Below are 19,023 nucleotides of genomic sequence, written 5' to 3'. Positions count from 1 at the left end.
CCCCTAATGGCCCTAATGCCTATAAAATCCCCTCTCCTTTGAGTGTGAGGAGAATGTATAAATATGATGATAAATCATTTCCACTATTATGTCTCATTACGTGGCAAAAGGGATTTGGCAAATATAATTAAGTTGACTAATCAGTCGGCCTTAAGGTAAAGAGATTATTCGGATGAGGCTAACCTAGCCAAATGAGCCCTCTGTAAACAGAGGTATTTTTGGCAACTTGTTAGGCAGCAATAGGAAACTAGTACAGATTTTGGTACATGGAAGTATGGTGCTGTCACAAGAAATTCCTAAAATGTGGGATTGGCTTTAGAATTTGCCAGTGGATAGAGGCTGGAAGACTGTTAGTAGAAATACAGATGTTGAAAATGCTGCTGGTATGGTCTTAGAAGGAAGTGAGAAAGGCTTTAATGGAATCTGGAGGAAAGAGAATTCTTGTTATTCCCATGGAGGAAAGCTTGACAGAAAGCTTAGCAGAATTGTGTCCCTCAGTTATGTGGGAAGCAGAACTTGTAAGCAATGAACTTGAATAAACAGTTACAGAGATTTCTAGGCAAAGTGTTGAAGATGCGGCCTGGCTTCTTGCTGCCTATGGTAAAATGCAAGAGGACAGAAATACATTGAGAACTGTTACACAAAAAGGAACCAGCATCTGACAATCACTGAGAATTTTTTACCTCCCCAATATCAAAAGATGCTAAAATTAAGAGATTCACAGCCAGGAAAGCATGATCCAAGAAAAAGGCTGAGGGTGTGACTCTACAACCCTTTGCTGAAACCTGGGAAAGTTATCCAAAGATCAGAGTATTTATTCATAAGAGACTAAGAATGTTCCTCACAGATCTTTTTACTCAAACCAGAGGTCTTCCAAATAGTTGCAGGGCATTGTCCTTTAGCCATCTTAGCAAAAGCCATAAGGATTTTGTGGAAAGATCTGGGGATATGACTTTTGTATGACTGAGTGAACTCTTGTGAAATCAATGGAAGCCTTCTTAAAAAATATTTATCAGTGGAGATGCTGACAGCTTAAAGTGGCAGAGAGAGTATGAAATGAGAAAAGGCTGCTGGGGCAAGGTTTTTAACTATGAATTTAACTTCTTTAATAAATATGGGGCTATTCAAGTTATCTATTTCTTCTTGAGTGAGCTTTGGTGTTTTCAAGGAGTCTATCCATTTCTATAAGTTGTTGAATTTATTGGCAAAAGTTGTTAATAGTATTCCCTTTTTATCTTTTAATATCTATAGAATCTGTAGTATTTTCATCTTTCTCATTTTTTATATTGATAATTATGTCTTCTCTCATATTACTCTGATTAGCCTGATTAGTCTTACAAATTTTACTGAACTTCTCAAAAATCCAGCCCTTGGTTTCGTTGATTTTCTATCTAAAGTTTTTTCTATTTTGTTGATTTCAGTTCTGATTTTTATTATTTCCTTTCTTTTACTTAATTTGAATTTAATTTTTTAAAAAAAATTTTGTGGTTACTTAAGGTGGAAGCCATAGTCATTGTTTTGAGAACTTTTTCTTTTCTAACACAGGAATTTAGTGCTATTAATTTCCCCGTAAGAAGTGCTTTAGTGACATCCTGCAAATTCTGATAAATTGTTGTGTTTTCATTTTTATTTAATCTAATATATTTTGAATTTCTCTTTGGTTTCCTCTTTTACCCACTGGTTATTGAGAAGTATGTAATTTAGCTTCCAAATATTTGGGTTTTCCAGAGATCTTTCTGATATTGACTTCTTTTTTTTTTTTCTGTTATTGACTTCTAATTTAATTCTTTTGTGGTCAGTAAGCATACACTGTATGACTCAAATCTTTTTAAGTTTATTGAGCTTTTTGGGGGTCCTAAGAATATGGTCTATCTTGGTAAATATTCCACCTGCTTTAGAAAATAATGTTTATTCTGCTGTAGTTGGAATGAAGTATTCAATAAATGTTAGTTAGATCAAGTTGGCTGATATTTCTTTTTAAATCTTGTTATCTGCAATGATTTTCTGCCTACTAGTTCTATCAATTATTGACATATTATTAATTCAAGTTAAATGAAAAGGAAGACAGTTTTAGCTCATTAATCTGCCCTGGTGTCTCTGTGTGACAGAAGGTGTAAAGTTGCTCCTAGGAGTGACTTAGGACTCCTTAAAATTTGGTGAGGCCCTTTAAGGCCCCCACATAAACATGCTGTCTAAATAAAAACAAAGTGCTTGCTATGAAAACACAGCTTCATGGCAAATTCTCTTTCCATTCCCTTCATTCCTCTTCAAACCTTACTGTATTCCCTGTAATAGTTTTTTTTAATAATTATTTTTTATTATGTTATGTTAGTCACCATACAGTACATCCTTAATTTTTGATGTAAGTGTTCCATGATTTATTATTTGCATATCACAACCAGTGCTCCATGCAATATGTGCCCTCCTGAACACCCATCCCCGGCCTATCCCAGTCCCCCACCCCCTCTGCTCTGAAGCCTTCAGTTTGTTTCCCAGAGTCCATAGTCTCTCGTGGTCCTGTAATAGTTCTGTATACAAATTCTGGAGTTTCCACTGTTGGTAGTGGTATATTAGTGCTTTTATGGGGTTCACATCCTTTGGTATAATAATATAAAAAAAAGATTGAAATATTCTTCTAAGTTCTGAAGAAGTACATGGAGAGACATAGATTGTCAAGTTTTTGAACACAGAAATTCGACAAATGGTTTAGGAATTACCTGCATTATGGCATACATCTGGGATTCAGGACAATGGAGAGTTCAAGGTAGCAAAACTTTCTGCTAAAAATACTGTCTGGGTTTCTGTTTTATCCCTTACTGCTGACACAAATAACTGAGAGATAACTGAGAGCTAAATCTATTGTCCTTAAGCACTTTTGCACATTTCGCTATCTTACAATAACTTTTGGTATTCTGAATATCTATTTTTAAAATTTAGTTTGAATACTACTAAATTGATACATTTTTAAGCCTCACATGACTGTTTATTTAGGTCAGAGAGATTTCATGCAAGTTACTATTTATATATGCTAAAGACCTCTCAGGCAATGTCAGGCTGTTGCATGTGGACAGTTTCTTGAATTATAGCACAGAAACTTTAATACCTACCTCAGGAATGATAGGAGTCTTAAATAGGCAGTCATATTTACTAAAGAAACCTAGAGTTTTCTTAGATTGCCAACCTTAGTAAGACAAGAAATGTCAGGGTGATAGAGTTTAAGTGGCTCTTTTCAGATATGTTACACTGATTCTCTATATTTAAGATGCAAAACAGCCTTCCAGGAGCTATTTAATTAAGTGAAAGTAAGTCTAGTCCCTTTGGAACCGAATGGTTCAGTGAGCAAATACATGTCAGTATGTGAAGGAAGTGGGGGAAGTTATTATGTGCTTCATAGACATGGTGACACTTTATAACCCCATATCAGGGATCCTAAACAGTGATTGGTTGAGAAAATTATCAAACTGAGTTTAAATTTCAGCAGGTACAAAATCGTCATGCAAAAGTCCAGGACAGTGAGCCACTCTCAGTCTTCAAAGCGAAAGATAAGAAATCCTGGATTTTCAAAGTCCCTTTGAAGGCTTTTAAGGTAAGATAAAACATCCTCTTTACTCAGAACCAACTGACTCCTGTAGAAATTTTAATTTCAGAGAAGAAGCTGACTTGATTTTAGGAAGTGAATAACCCTTATGATTAGATTTTTTTCTTTCCCTTTTGACTTGGCAAATCAAGACTATGTGTTAAAAGATAACAAACAGAAAATTATATGGTAAAGGATGCTAATTCCATCTAGCAAAATATTGGATCACTGAAGAACAGGAATTTTTTTACAGCCACTATGTTAAAATATCAGTTGCTAATAGAAAAAGTATATATAAGATGAAGCAAATATTGTAAATCTAAAATATAAACAATGAAATGAGTAATTAGAATATTTTGCACATAACTCACGATAACTCCATTACTGTTATTTTTATCTACAAAACCATCTTTAAGAATCTTGAACCTAATTAAAGACATTTTTTAGTCTTACCATTGCAATATAAGATGTGATGGCATTTGATAAAAAAGTAAAGAAACAATCTCTTCCTCTCAAATAGAAACAATAGTGATATTTAAACACTGACTCAGAAAATAAACATGGATTTGGGAATTTTATTCAACACATTATGGTACATTTACTTCAAAGCCTGGCTAATCCACTCGGTGATAAGCTCCATGAGGGTAGGGCTCTAATCTATTTCCAGGGCTCAGTATCTGGTCCATTCAAGATTAGGTCTTCAAATGTTGAATGAATGACTGCATCCCAGTTTACATTTAATTTTTTGGTCCCTGAACAATCAACCTTCAGCCTAAAAGATCAGTTTTCTTGCCAACTGACATGAGGGTTTTTAAAGCTAGATTAAAATACTTCTACTTAGGATATCTGGAGATTCTAACCTCTATCACATACTTTTTCTGTTTCACAATATCATAACAGGTTTAGAAAATGAAAGAGGTTTCAGGCTGACAAAACTGGGGCCATTTCTATAAAAGTCTTCTGGGCTATTTACTTACCTGTGAATACAGTGGCAAGCATCACAGTGCCCTATGCAATCGTTCTGGAGTGGGTCTGAAAGAGAACCGAAGTGGTCAGATTGCTGGATTGCAGTTTAGAAATGGGAAGCACATAACTGTGACCTTCACTACAGGTACCTTTCTAGGACACCATGGTTCCTCCAAATCAGCGTGGACCAGCCTTCAGCAGAGTCTGTGTAATAATTACGTTTGGTACTGCAAAGTACCGTATAACCCCTGCTTACTAAACCGCTGTCCTTCAACATCCATGCCCCAGAGTTCTGCCTTATACTTGCCCTGAGGTCACTTCAGCTTCATTTTTAATCCACAGGATTTTTGGAGGAGGTCTAGCTATTCTTGGCTTTCTACTGGATAGCCATAAGAGTAAGCCTTTTTTCCCCCCTCAGAAATCATGTCCTCTCTTCAGTAAGGAAATGCCAATATTTCTATGACAGTTGATATTCGCTAAGATTTTATTGTTTCCATTATAAACATTAAATTCAATCAAAGCTATTCTATGACATGCATTATTATAATATATAAACTCAGTGGGAGTTCATGAAATAGAAGTAAAACTCTTTCTTCCCTTCTGTGGTAACAGTATCATTACACCAAGAAATCCAATTTTCTGTAATAGCAATTTAAAATTTTGATTCACATGGACTATGGAATGTCTATGCCAATGTATCAAAATATATATTATACCATTTCTGAATATGAATTCTCACAGGAATAAAGGATCATATTTTTAGAGGCTCCGCATAATAATTGCTATCGCTTATAAAGGGATGGCTAAATACCCAGAACAGTGCTAGGTATGCTTCTACTAATAAGTATTTATTCACCAACAATATTCATAAAACATCTCTTTCTGTGCTATGTATTGGAATATAGTGATCACCAACACATTCTCCTAGGCTTCAGGAGCTCTCAGTAGGTCAGAGGAACGTATAACGAAGGAGGTTATGTTAAAACAGTGCAATATGCTACCAGAGGTTTGCAGACACTGCTGGGTGTAAAAAGGATAGAGACACCAAATGCCCTTTGACAAGGAGTCAGAGAATGCTTCTCAGAGAAGATTCTTCTGCTAAGGTAACTGGGATAATTCCGAAGTGTAGGCATTATTATCCCACATGGAGGAAACAAAGGCTTAATAAAACTATTTAAATTTCTCAAGTTCACACGTCAAGGATCAGAGGTAGAACTTGAACCTAGGTCTCTAAATCCAAACTTCACGCTCCTTCCATTAGCCGAGGCTCCTTGACGCTACTAGTAATTTCTTCCCTTTACAGTGTCCTATTGTGTGGATTTCGGGTGGAGATGATAAATGATTAATCTTTTAGCGATAATCTTAGAATTAGTTAATACTTGATTAAAATTATTCAGAACACATGTTATCACCATCAAGAATAGCAAGACCAAGTTATGGTTGTGCCCTTCGTAAGTACATGGCTGTGCCCCTTCATTGATATAGGCAGAAAAAGTCCAGTTAGCTCCCTCAGTGCTGAGCCTGATGATGCCCCCGGCATGTCTCTGTGAGCACTCCGGGTATGTTCTGTAACACTGCGTCTTGATAGCCTTCTTCTCATGTTGGAAATATATTCCTTGCCCAGGAAAAAGTCGAATGCTAATTGACCAAAATAATACCTTACCATGGTTATCATCTTTCGCTTTATAAGTAATTTTGTGCTGTCCTTTTTTCTTTAAAAACAGACTGATTAATATTCCTAAAGAAAATGAAGATAATTATATATTTTTGCATTTGGGCAGCAGCATGGGCTATTCCAGTAAGTATGTATTCCTCAGAAAATCTCACTTTGTTCTCTCTTTTAACCTAACATTAAATAATATATATTTCCTTAAGACTTTGAAGATAAGCTGTGCCTAAACATTTAGATTTGCATGAAAGACTTTACAAGATATCTTTGGCGGGGGGGTCTCAACAAACCCAAATATTCAGTCCAATTCATGCTCCCATTCCTCTAACTGAAACTCATGTCTTGTCAGATGGATTATTACTTTTAAAATTTATTCAGATTGTGTTTACTTTGGCAGCACATATACTAAAATTGGAATAATACAGAGAATATTACCATGGCTCTTGCACAAGGATAACACACAAATTTGTAAAATTCGTTCAGATTAATTTACATTCAAAGCCCAAAAGTCATGGAGACTTTAGCCATCTTTGCTCATGCCTATGAATTTCATTATAATATCAATGAAGCCTACATTTTAAAGGGAGTTTTCAAGCAATGAAAGTAGGAAAAAATAAGATTTTTTTCAGCAGAGGAGAAAATTAATGTTTCCGACAATTATTTTTTTAATGCTCATTGGGGAAAATTTGGTATATACAGATAAACACCAACAAAGAAAAAATTAGGAAAATTAAACCATTTGTAATTATATTACCCTGCTATGGGTAACTTTTTGGTATATTTTCATAATACCAAACAATTTGGTATTTATGCAGTTGAGAATTTTCTCAACTATTTCAAATGTACTCCTGAAGGACAGAAGTAGCATATTACTTGATTTTGTTTCTGCACTGGCTCTGGTCATACCTGCTATTTTTTTAGGGATTTGGCCAGGATTATACTTAACGTGGGTCTTGTGTTAGTGTGGGAGGTTTGTACAGAAATACCAAAGAGCTATCTCCTCATTTTTATAAAAGACAATCTTCTTGAGATATTTGGTCTGGTTAATATCAATAAAATTGGTAATACCATTGTGAAAAGTATCTGTACGCCCAGTTTAAATTCTACATAAGTTGTGTAACAAGCCTGATTAGATCACACTTTGGCCTTTGCATTATATATTTTTTCTTCATTTAGAGAAAAATGTGTGTCTGCATGTATGTGTGCACGTGTGCATGCATGGATGTACACAAAATTAGAATGTTTTCAATTTCCAATATTTTCATTTTGGTAGGTTCCTCAAATCAAGCCACTGGAGAGACATGCTGTTGACAAATCTGCAAATTTAAATCTTCTAGAAAAAGCAAAAGTGCTAATACAGGTATAGGATATAAAATGTGTTTCTACGCTGTTTTTAAATTCTATTTAAAAATTGTTTACTTGTTTATTTATTTATTTATTTATTTAAGAGAGAGAGAGAGAGAACATGAGTAGGGGGAGGGGCAAAGGGAGAAGCAAACTCCTCCCTGAGCAGGGAGCCTGACACGGGGCTCCATCCCAGGACGCTTAACTGACTGTGGGAGATGCTTAACTGACTGTGCCACCCAGATGCCCCTAAATTCTATTAACTTCCAGAAAACTGATGCTTATCTTTTCAATTTGTTTTACTTCAAGATGGTATCTACAAATTATTTTGAATTGTTTCTCTTTTCCAGGATGAGTTCAATGCCAATGATACCACCAAAGAAAGTGGTGTCCCCCATGAAAATGAAAGAGGAAGGCAACAATATACCAAAGATGGTTACAAAGAAGAAAGAAATGGCTCTGAGTGGGTAGAAGTAGGAGGGAAAAGTTCTTTTACACATTCCATGTTAGTAAATGATGAGGGGAATAGTGAGGATCAAAATGGGGTCACAGGAAAACCAGAAACATATGGTTATGATGGGATACACAAAAAAGAAGGTAGCACCACAGCAAATGGCATCAGGGGACAAATAAGCATCATTGACAATGCAGGAATAGCAAATGGGAGCAATATTAATAGAAATACTGACAAGAATTTAAACAATGGAGGCGATGTTGGAGATGCAAGTCAGAGTGAGAATGCCACTGTTGTCCAAGAAGATGACCATCAAATAGCTGAAAGCAATAACAGTACAGGCCATGAAGATGAAATAAATAGGAATTCCTGTAGAAATGAGGGTGATACAAGTGAAATGACACCTCAGAAAGAAAGTGAGGGAAATGGGAATCAGGAGGCAGGAGTAACACCAGGGGGAAGTGGAGCTGGCAATGGAGAAGGTGCTGGCGTGGATAATTCTGATGGGAGTCCTAGTGGGAATGGAGCAGATGAGGATGAAGATAAGGGCTCTGGCGACGATGAAGGTGAAGAAACAGGGGATGGAAAAGAGGGCACTGATAACAGCAAGGGTCAAGAGGGTCAGTCTCATGGAAAAGATGACAACGATAATAGCTTAGGTCAAAATTCAATTAGTAGTGAAGATGATGGGCCTGAAGACAAAGAAGATCCCCATCACATCGCTGGAGACAACACCTCCAAGAGTGAGGAGGATTCCGATGGTATTTCCAAAGACAAAGGTAGCCCAATAATAGAGGACATACAAAAGCCCAATTACAGAGAAAACAAAGCTGTGGAAAAGAAAATCACTGATGAATCAGAGCCAGGTGCCACTGGGAAGAGCCAACATAAGGTTAGTTTGTGAAGCTGCTTTCTTTCAATGGCAGTTTAAATTCTCCCCCTCCATTCACTGATGGTAATACAAAAATAAATCATAAAAAGCATTCATCTATTTTTGCACCTACACTACCTGAATATTTAATGGGAAGTTAGAGTCCTTATTAGATTCTGATACAGAACAATTTTTAAAAAAGATTTTATTTATAAGTGGGGGGTGGGGGGAGAGACAGGGAGAGGGAGAAGCAGACTCTTTGCTGAGCATGCAGCCTGATGTGGGGCTCGATCCCAGGACCCTGAGATCATGACCTGAGCTGAAGGCAGACACTTAACTGACTAAGCCACCCAGGTGCCCCCAGAACAATTTTAAAAAACAGACATTTCTGAAAATTTGGTTACAATTCTGTAAGTCTAATCCTAATAACTAATGCACCATGTAACTGTTCACACAAGTTCCTACTGAGTAAAAATGTGAATGGCTTGTTATATAATCTAAACACCAGACTTCTCTCAAGTGAATAAAGCATATTTTTTTACAAACAGAAGTTTATGAAGTACTGGAAGCTGAACTTCTGTTTCTCTGGTCACATGCCCCAGTCTGTCTTTCTCAGACAAATGCAATTTTGCAGCACACCATCCACTAACTAATTGTTCTTTTCTCCACCTCTCTACAGGGAATAGAAATGGAAGGTCCCAGTAGTGGCAACAGAAACAATATTACCAAAGAAGCTGGGAAAGTCAGTGAAGATAAAGAGAGTAAAAGACAACAAGGAATGGTCATGGGCAAAGGAAATGTCAAGACACCAGGAGAGACTGACAACATACAAGGACCTGGTCCAAAATCAGAACCTGGAAATAAGGTTGCACACGGCAAAACAGGTAGTGATAGTAATAGTGATGGATATGACAGTTATGAATTTGATGACAAATCCATGCAAGGAGATGATCCCAACAGTAGTGATGAATCTAATGGCAATGATGATGCCGATTCTGAAGGTGACAATGACAGCAATAGCCGAGGAGATACTGGTTATAACTCTGATGAATCAAAAGATAATGGCAATGAGAATGACTCAAATGGAGGAGGTGGTAATGACAGTGATAGCACATCAGATGCTAACGATAGTGACAGTAATGGCAATGGTAACAACGGGAGTGATGACAATGGCAAATCAGACAGCAGCAAAGATAAATCAGACAGTAGCGACAGCAGTGACAGCAGTGACAGTAGCAACAGTAGCGACAGCAGTGACGGCAGCGACAGCAGTGACAGCAGTGACAGTAGCGACAGCAGTGACAGTGACAGCAGTGACAGCAGCGACAGCAGTGATAGCAGTGACAGCAGTGATAGCAGTGACAGTAGTGACAGCAGTAACAGCAAGTCAGACAGCAGTGATAGCAGTGACAGTGACAGCAGTGACAGCAGTGACAGTAGTGACAGCAGTGATAGCAGTGACAGTAGTGATAGCAGTGACAGCAAGTCAGACAGCAGTGATAGCAGTGACAGCAGTGATAGCAGTGATAGTAGTGACAGTAGCGACAGCAGTGACAGTAGTGACAGTAGTGACAGCAGTGACAGTAGTGATAGCAGTGACAGCAAGTCAGACAGCAGTGATAGCAGTGACAGCAGTGATAGCAGCGACAGTAGTGATAGCAGTGACAGCAAGTCAGACAGCAGTGATAGTGACAGTAGTGACAGCAGTGATAGCAGTGACAGTAGTGACAGCAGTGATAGCAGTGACAGCAAGTCAAACAGCAGTGATAGCAGTGACAGTAGTGACAGCAGTGACAGCAAGTCAGACAGTAGTGATAGCAGCGACAGTAGTGACAGCAAGTCAGACAGTAGTGATAGCAGTGACAGTAGTGACAGCAAGTCAGACAGTAGTGATAGCAGTGACAGTAGTGACAGCAGTAACAGCAGTGATAGCAGTGACAGTAAATCGGACAGCAGTGACAGTAAATCAGACAGTAGTGACAGCAGTGATAGCAGTGACAGTGACAGTAAATCAGATAGCAGTGATAGCAGTGACAGCAGTGACAGTAAATCAGACAGCAGCAACAGCAGCAACAGCAGTGACAGTAAATCAGACAGCAGTGACAGCAGCAACAGCAAATCAGATAGTAGTGACAGCAGTGACAGTGACAGTAAATCAGACAGCAGTGACAGCAGCAACAGCAAATCAGATAGTGACAGCAGTGATAGTGACAGCAGCGACAGCAGCAATAGCAGTGACAGTGACAGCAGCGACAGCAGTGACAGTGACAGCAGTGATAGCAGCGACAGCAGTGACAGTGACAGCAGCGACAGTAGCGACAGCAGCGACAGCAGCGACAGTGACAGCAGCGACAGTAGCGACAGCAGCGACAGCAGTGACAGCAGCAACAGTGACAGCAGTGACAGCAGCAACAGCAGCGACAGTGACAGCAGCGACGACAGCAGTGACAGTAGTGATAGCAGCGACAGCAGCGACAGCAGTGACAGCAGCAACAGTGACAGCAGCGACAGTAGCGACAGTAGCGACAGCGACAGCAGTGACAGCAGCAACAGCAGTGACAGTGACAGCAGCGACGACAGCAGTGACAGTAGTGATAGCAGTGACAGTAGCAACAGTGACAGCAGCAACAGCAATGACAGTGACAGTGCATCTGACAGTGATGAGAGTCACAGCAAGAGCAAGTCTGGTAATAGCAACAATGGAAGTGACAGTGAGAGTGACAGCGAAGGCAGTGACAGTAATCACTCAACCAGTGATGATTAGAAAAGAAAAACCCACAAGATTTTTTTTCTGGAAAAGTCTAGTGAATAATTGATAGGAAATGAAGATTTCCAAGGAAGGAAAGAAAAGGGAAGACATAGAAGAAGCTAACATTCGTAGAAACAATGAGAGGAATAGTCAAATTGCCAGATTTGGAACCAAGTCCCTACACCCTCAGGAGAGAATCTGAATTGCAGGACCTTTGGTAGGTGCATATTAAATCACATTCTGAAAAGATTTTTAAAAAGTGTACATCTAAACATAAAAAGGAACAGTTAAAATATTCTTTAATACTTTACACAGAAACCTCAAGTAATCACGTACTATATGATAACTTTGATTTAAACACCAAGTGCTTCAGGGAATGTAGCAAGTAAACACATCTTATAAACAATCTGTGGCATTGCCTTAATCTTTCAGTAATTATACATTCTGGATAGATGGTCTGCTTACTGCTGAGTAAAAGACGCTGTTACCATGATATCCAGCTTGGCTACTGATTCATTTGCTTGTTCTAAGGAAGAAATAAACTTGTAACATGAAAAAGAAATGCAACGATTGAACCCATCTGGACCATGGGAATAATCTTTGTAATTATTGAATAGAGTAATTACAAATTAGAAAAAATTTAAAGAGTGCTAGACAGAAAATAATTCAGAGGCTGGTTTAAATAACACAATCTGATGTACAGTATTACATTCCTGCAAAGCACCGGAAATTTAGCATAATGTCCCTACAACTATTGACAAAATTGATGCAGTGCTTAGAACAGTGTCTTGCCTCCAGTAGCCACTTTCCAAATATTAATAAACAAATGATTCATGAATGGAGGACTCTAAAGGGGGTTTTACTTTTTGAACTCTGTTCAAGAGCTCTGTTCAGTGGAATCAGCATTTGTTTTCCATCTTATGTCAAACTTGGTTCACATTTCCCTTTTAAACCCTCGCATGTCAAAACTTCCAAATCAGACCCTGAGACACACTTCTCACTGTTAATCTCTTTAATAAAGCCAACAGTTGCTGGTAGGTAATGCTTTGGAAATTACTCTTTTTTGAGAGTTATATAATGCAACTAAAATCTAAGCATGGATTGTTCTGCTCTTGCATGAATGAGGGTAATTCTTAGTTTCGAGATGAAGCCCAAACCCTAGAACATGAGGATTTTAAAGATGTATGCAACTAGAGTGTGATATTTAATAGGGTGGAGGTAAAATTTATTATCCATACTAATATACTTTGGAGAGTGAAGGGGGTGCTATCAATAATTACTTGGGGACAGAAGGTGTAAATTGGGATTGTTCAGGGATACAGGGAGATACAATAGACATTGCCATAAACCTTTAAGGTATTTTTCAAGATTTGGTAGAGATGATTTTAATTTCCCTCTTTTTCCATTTAGACAGTTATTTTATATTTGTTCTAATTCAAAGGTAAAAATCTATGTAGTGAAGTTCTGAATGCAATTTCTTTGATGCTAATTTTCAACTAGTCATAAGTTGCCAATTTATTTTTGAATATTAGGCATATTTTATACAGAGTTTCAGTAGTTTTTTTTCTTACCTTCTTTCTCGTTTAATCCAAGTTTCTTAGTTGAGATCAATATTACAAGGAATATTGCTGAAAGCTTTATGATAACTCATAATACTGTAACATTTCAGGTTTCTACTATATCATAATCATGTAAATGACTCCAAAGTTCTTTCCTTAAAATATGCTCTAGATTTTTAACTCCCTTAGGCTTCAGGATTTTTTTGGTCTTTTTTTTAATTTGTGAAGTGTGACTTCTAGTACTTGTCTCACCTATTTTAAAAGGTTGTGATGAGCTTAAGTCAGGCAATGGATGTGAAATTCTTTGTAAATTGTACAAGATATGTAAATTAAAGAGATAATGAATTTTGGTGTTATAATAAACATCTATTTATGTGATTATTCACAAGGAAAACTCTCTTAATCTTAGTGGGTTTGCAAGTACTTATTCCTTCCAACACAAGTAATATATGTATATACACAAAATAAAAATTGCAAATACTATGAAAATTTATAAAAAATATTAAATCTTCATCATCCCAGCTTCCTAGTCCTCTACTTCTCTTCTTTAGAGGTGGTTCCAATTACTAATATCTTGTGAAACTTTCCAGAAATATTCTATGCACATATAAGCACATATGTTCCCCTTTCAAAACACACGGAAGTCTAAGATACACCTTGTGCTTATCTTACTCTTTTTAACATAAGAGTATACCTTGAGTATTGGTTCATAGCACAGATTGACATTTTCTCCCCACAGTTGTGTTGTATTTTATTTTATGAACTGCCATAGATATTTAATCTGTCCCTTTTTTCCATAACTTCCTAAGCCATTTCTGGTCCAATGAGCCTCTGCAGGTAAATAACATGAGTCAATAACCCAAGCTGGATAAATTCCCAACCAGTACTTAGAAAGGCTTCACTTTAGGAAGTATTTGGAAGGATAAAGGAGATGCTCAGAATCTAGGGCTGATGTCAGAAACAATGAACGAAGACTATGATCCTGATATTCTTAGATAATATTTACATTGACCTTTGGATTTTTGAGACAAAAATAAAGGTGACCCTCTAAAAGGACATCTCTAGAGTAGATCCTTCAAATACAAGAAATCTGGTATTACAAAACGAAATCTGTTTTGCTATTTTCTGGAATGAGATTAGTAAGCTATCTGCTAATATTGCCCATGCGAGCAGTATTTCTTAAATGGCAGGTTGCCACTCATTTAGTAGGTCATGTTGTCAATTTAGTGACTCATGCCCTACATTTTGTAAGATCAAAGAATAAAAAGGAAAAACCTCAGTGCATCATATGTAGTATTTTATGAAACCTGACAATATTTACCTCTACATACATATGCACACACACAATATGTCTAAATATGCATATTCTAGGACATGATGTAAAATATTGTTCTAACTCATTGTAGTAAAAAAAGATTTGAAAGCCACTGGTTTAGAAAGCATTATAAAACATTGCTGCTAGTAGTCATTTCTTTTTTTTTTTTTAAAGATTTTTATTTATTTATTTGACAGAGATAGAGAGAGCCAGCGAGAGAGGGAACACAAGCAGGGGGAATGGGAGAGGAAGAAGCAGGCTCATAGTGGAGGAGCCTGATGTGGGGCTCGATCCCGGAATGCCGGGATCACGCCCTGAGCCGAAGGCAGACGCTTAACCGCTGTGCCACCCAGGCACCCCTGCTAGTAGTCATTTCATATTTACTTTTCTCTTTATAAATCTGTAAGTTTCTTTCCCATTTTGAAGAGGTGTTTAAAAAAGAAAAGAAAAGAAAAGAAAAGAAAAGAAAGAGAAGAGAAGAGAAGAGAAGAGAAGAGAAGAGAAGAGAAAGAAAGAAAGAAAGAAAGAAAGAAAGAAAGAAAGAAAGAAAGAAAGAAAGAAAGGTGTATATTTTGGCAGTGGCGGGGGGGGGGAAGTGTGGTGCTGGGGGATGGGTTTCTGGATATTTGTGCTACAGTAAAAGAGCCTAGGTAACACTGTCACTCTTTTGAACAAGAGGCTGTCATGGTGGTGCTGGTGACTTTACTGGGGATTCATGATTTCTTTTGGGATGCATGGGTAACTCCATATCTGGCTGAGATGAATGATCTTAAAATTGACTATCATCATTTGTCTTATCCTTTCCACTTAACCCAGAAATTCCTTCTGCACCTGCTCATACCACAAATCAAGAAATGTAGTAAGGATTTTGTTTGTTTATGAAAATACATTTCTTAAAAGAGGTTACAAAAAGATAACCTTTAGAGAGTCATACCTAACCATATAAATATATTTTAAATTATTAACTGAAATGGGATTTCCCAGAAGTCAAGATTGCTTTATGGTTTGTAATGGAAGTTTTGAAAAACTTTAGACCAAAATAGCTAGGCACAATTTTCCTCTCCCTAAAAGGAGCAGGAACAGAATAGAATAGTTCAGTCATAGATGAAAATATCATTGTGTTCTCACAGTGGTCCATTCACTGCTGCTAGCAAGCAAATCCTCTAGAGGATGAAACAAGTCAACAACACAATGTTCCCAACAGGGCTCTTGGGTTCATATGATAAAAAATAAAAGTCAATTCCTACAGGGCTCTCATGTAGCTTAGAAAAATGGTATAAAGTTTAAAGATCACAAATGTTAGACTCTGTGTGTTTTCTATTATTAGTTTGTACAGTCCCAACTCTGCTGAAACACTGTATTTACAGAGAGCTGTATCAGAAGGTCCTTTCTTACTCCCAAGTCCGTTATTTTGGCCTTTGCCACTGGTTATACCCCTCCCTCCCTTACCCTTTCCTTCTTTTACTCCTTAGTATTTTTTCCTTCAAAGAGATGAAAAAATTGTGGCGAGGCAATGCTTTGTCCTTTGCAGAATTTAATTCCTGGGTCTCTCTCTGTGTGAGGCCCCACACAAACTCCGTAGTCAGGAACTGCTAGGCTTGAGTTTGTATCGCTGGCCCTTTCTCCTGCTCCCAGATTTCAGTCACAACTAGCTGGGACCCAGCTCACACTCCTTAGTACTTTCCTTAGTTGAAACCACGGAATCTTTCCTTGCTATCCCAACTCCATCTCCCTATCTTCAGACCAATCTGAACTGAAGGCAGAAGATGCTTAGGCTGTAACAGAACAACACTTAGGTATGGGACATTTACTTCTTGTCTTATCCTGATTCCAGTAAGTAGACCCTTACGCTGTCCCCAAATGACAATCCCCTTTGATCTTTCTAATTGGGCTTCTGCATAACTTTCTCCTCAAGTTTTAGCATACTGATTAGAACTGTCCCAGCATAATCAGCCTAAGATTACCAGCAAACCTGTTGTCTGACACAATCAGGCTTACTGACCCAATGAGAGAGGGAGACTGTATATAACAGCAGCCCCAGGTATCTCGCAAACAAAGAAAAAGAACTATTACAGTATTTTGGGAAAGGGTAGAATTTAGGTAATATTTAAATGAAGCAGTGTTCAAGAGGCTCAAAGCAAAGCAGAATTGCAGTTTATAGACTCATCGTCAGGTTTGGACTGTGAAGTAGACCCAGGTTCCAGTGTCCTTGGAAAGTAGAAAGTTAAGATGCATGTGGACTGCTGTATTCAGAAATCCCTTATCTGAATCTCTGCATCTGAGCTGTAAATTGAGACTGATTCTCTGTGGCCAAGGGCCTTAGACCCTTCAGGCAAGAGTGGGGAGTTTTATTTTTATTGATACAATTTTAAACAGCAGAGTCCTGATCATCCATGATTTTAGAGAATAAAGTTTCTCAGTGATTAATAAAGCAGGAATCATTCAAAGTAGGGGGTTATTACGACACCTTTCAGTGCCCTTGAGAGTGAGATTATTTTCTGTTAATTTTTCAGCTGGCTTTATCTGTGTCTGTTATTCCAGTCTGATAAATTGTGGGTAGATTTCTACTCTTTCATTCCAAGCTAATTTTTTACTTTCTCAGGAAGTATATTTCTGCTAAAACCAAGACTCTGCTTACCTTGTTAGCCTTTTCCTTCAAATCTTGCAAAACTCTCAATGGCTGCCTATTCTTTAAATATTTCCCATTCCACATCACCACCTTTGGACGTCACATCACTCCCATGATTTCTGTTTAATTTTTACTGATTACTCTCTGTACTCTGAACACACATTGTCATTTCCTCTTAGTCCCAGTGTTTTGCACACAAATTTCTCTATTTAAACCCTACAGCATGGCATTTCTCCACTGCCATTTCTCACTGCCTCATGGACACAGGGAGGTCCATATTTTGTCTCCTTTCTGTGTACTCCATTCAGCTAGTAGGAGCCCACAATAACTGATCAAGTTCAGGTATTGAATAGTTCCCATTTCTAACTGAACTTGAGGTCTCTTCTGGAAACCCAGTTGTTGTACACTAACTTTGTAGATGTTTTCTTTCTCAGGAATCTCTCGGACTCTCAGTTTCTGAAATTTGATTCTCAATTTTTACATATGTCTCCTCACCTTTTTTTGGTTTGTCTTAAGAATAGTCAAGAACCTGATGTTTATAACTGGTTCTGGCTTTTATCCTTTGGTAAAGCTCAAATTATCATCTGTCATTATCTGCCAATTGTTAGTACTGAATTTCATTTTCAAGAAAGTAAATAAGGAAATGTAGCCATTTTGTTCAACCAAAGAATCTTATCACAGTCTTCTTTTCCATTCTAACTAGACCCAGGATAAACAAGATAAGAAAACCCCTACAAAAACAATGAGAAACAACAAGAAAAAGAAAATCCATAGTATTCTTCAAGGTTCTACACATTAGAAAACGACTGCCATCTTGAAACAAAATGGCTGTTGATAACTTTTCCTAGATTTGTCAGATAGGTAAACAACAGCTCAGTGATATTAAGGCTGCGAATACATAAATTTAGTCAAATGTTTTCTTCCTTACCTCCTTTACCTATCTTCAGAAGAGTATTGCATGAAAAAATGTCCCAATATAGGATGTCTATGGCTAGAGCTTTGGCAACACCATTGGCAATTCTAGCTTTTTAGAACTTTGAGATAATCTTATCCACTTACAAGTGTTTACAGTATACATGGCAATGCTAATCAAAATGTGGCCAGTGGTATAGTGACAGCCTGCAAACTGTTAGAGTTCAGAAGTATAGGAATTGAGAATAAGCATTTATAACCTTTATAGCAACTTGACATTGCCATGAAATCCAAGTGTGATCATTTTTCTGGTAATTCATTTTCATTGTATTTATATAAGCATAAATCCAGGAAACATGCGGGAATGGATACTAAGGATGTGGGATAATGGTGGAAGGAATGTAAAGTTGGATCAGGCTGAAGTTATTGATATGTGATCACTCAGCAGAGATTCTGCATTTAATGTTGTAGTTCAGGGAGTCAGAAAGGGCTCTAAGAGTTTGGCTGGCTGAATGACTGAAACAAGGACCAAAAGGTAGCTCACAGTGAGTGAACTGGAAATACTTGACCTTCTTTGATTTGATGTAGAGGGAAAGATTCAGAAATTTAGGGAGATTGGAATTTTGGAGTGGATTTGTCATTTAAGACCCACTCACCTACAGAGGTAAGGTCTAGAAGACATACCTTTCATTGATAATTCAAGAAATAAATTTGTGAGGGGAGCCCCAGGGTCACTGAAAAGCTCCATGATCATTCTCACTTGGCCAGATCTTATAGTGGGAATCCCAGCCATTCAATTTGAATCCTAAATGCAATGAAGATAATTGGATCCCCAAGGTAGCAGGGGCCAAGTGGTGGCACTCAACTGCCAAAGGGAAGGTGGGTATGGTTATTGTATTGGATAGCAAAGTCAAAATAACAATTGAAATAGTATGACTTGTGCAGAACTATGGCATTGTCTAGTTAACCATGATGCTC

General features: G+C 37.7%; 1 protein-coding gene, 1 long non-coding RNA gene and 1 other non-coding gene across 4 annotated transcripts in view; 2 read left to right on the top strand and 1 right to left on the bottom strand.

The window, feature by feature from the left end:
* The window catches only part of LOC148109521 (uncharacterized), a 74,312-nt gene extending 69,699 nt beyond the window's left edge, over window positions 1-4,613 (bottom strand). Inside the window, exon 1 of the long non-coding RNA XR_015725395.1 lies at window positions 4,555-4,613. This is a non-coding gene — a long non-coding RNA (uncharacterized LOC148109521). The remainder of the gene's footprint in view (window positions 1-4,554) is intronic.
* A 1,677-nt stretch (window positions 4,614-6,290) lies between these two features.
* On the top strand, window positions 6,291-13,241 carry DSPP (dentin sialophosphoprotein). 2 transcript variants are annotated; one of them, XM_087863924.1, is made up of 5 exons: window positions 6,291-6,341; window positions 7,486-7,572; window positions 7,907-8,902; window positions 9,561-11,242; window positions 11,324-13,241. In XM_087863924.1, the coding sequence occupies exons 1-5, from the start codon at window positions 6,291-6,293 to the stop codon at window positions 11,643-11,645; spliced, it is 3,138 nt and encodes a 1,045-aa protein (XP_087720050.1). In that variant the 3' UTR covers window positions 11,646-13,241. The 2 variants fall into 2 exon arrangements, with proteins under 2 accessions (XP_087720050.1, XP_045649155.2); XM_045793199.2 differs by having other exon boundaries at window positions 9,561-13,241.
* LOC123789815 (U6 spliceosomal RNA) lies at window positions 6,594-6,700 on the top strand. The gene has a single exon (XR_006778917.1). It is a non-coding gene; the product is annotated as a U6 spliceosomal RNA (small nuclear RNA).
* Window positions 13,242-19,023: the final 5,782 nt, after the last annotated feature.

The sequence above is a fragment of the Ursus americanus genome, chromosome 8 (genome assembly GCF_024610735.1).
Source record: "Ursus americanus isolate L20-20 chromosome 8, mUrsAme1.1.p, whole genome shotgun sequence".
Lineage (NCBI taxonomy): Eukaryota > Metazoa > Chordata > Mammalia > Carnivora > Ursidae > Ursus > Ursus americanus.
The sequence above is the reverse complement of the archived record's forward strand: the minus strand, read 5'-3'. Positions and strand labels throughout refer to the sequence as shown.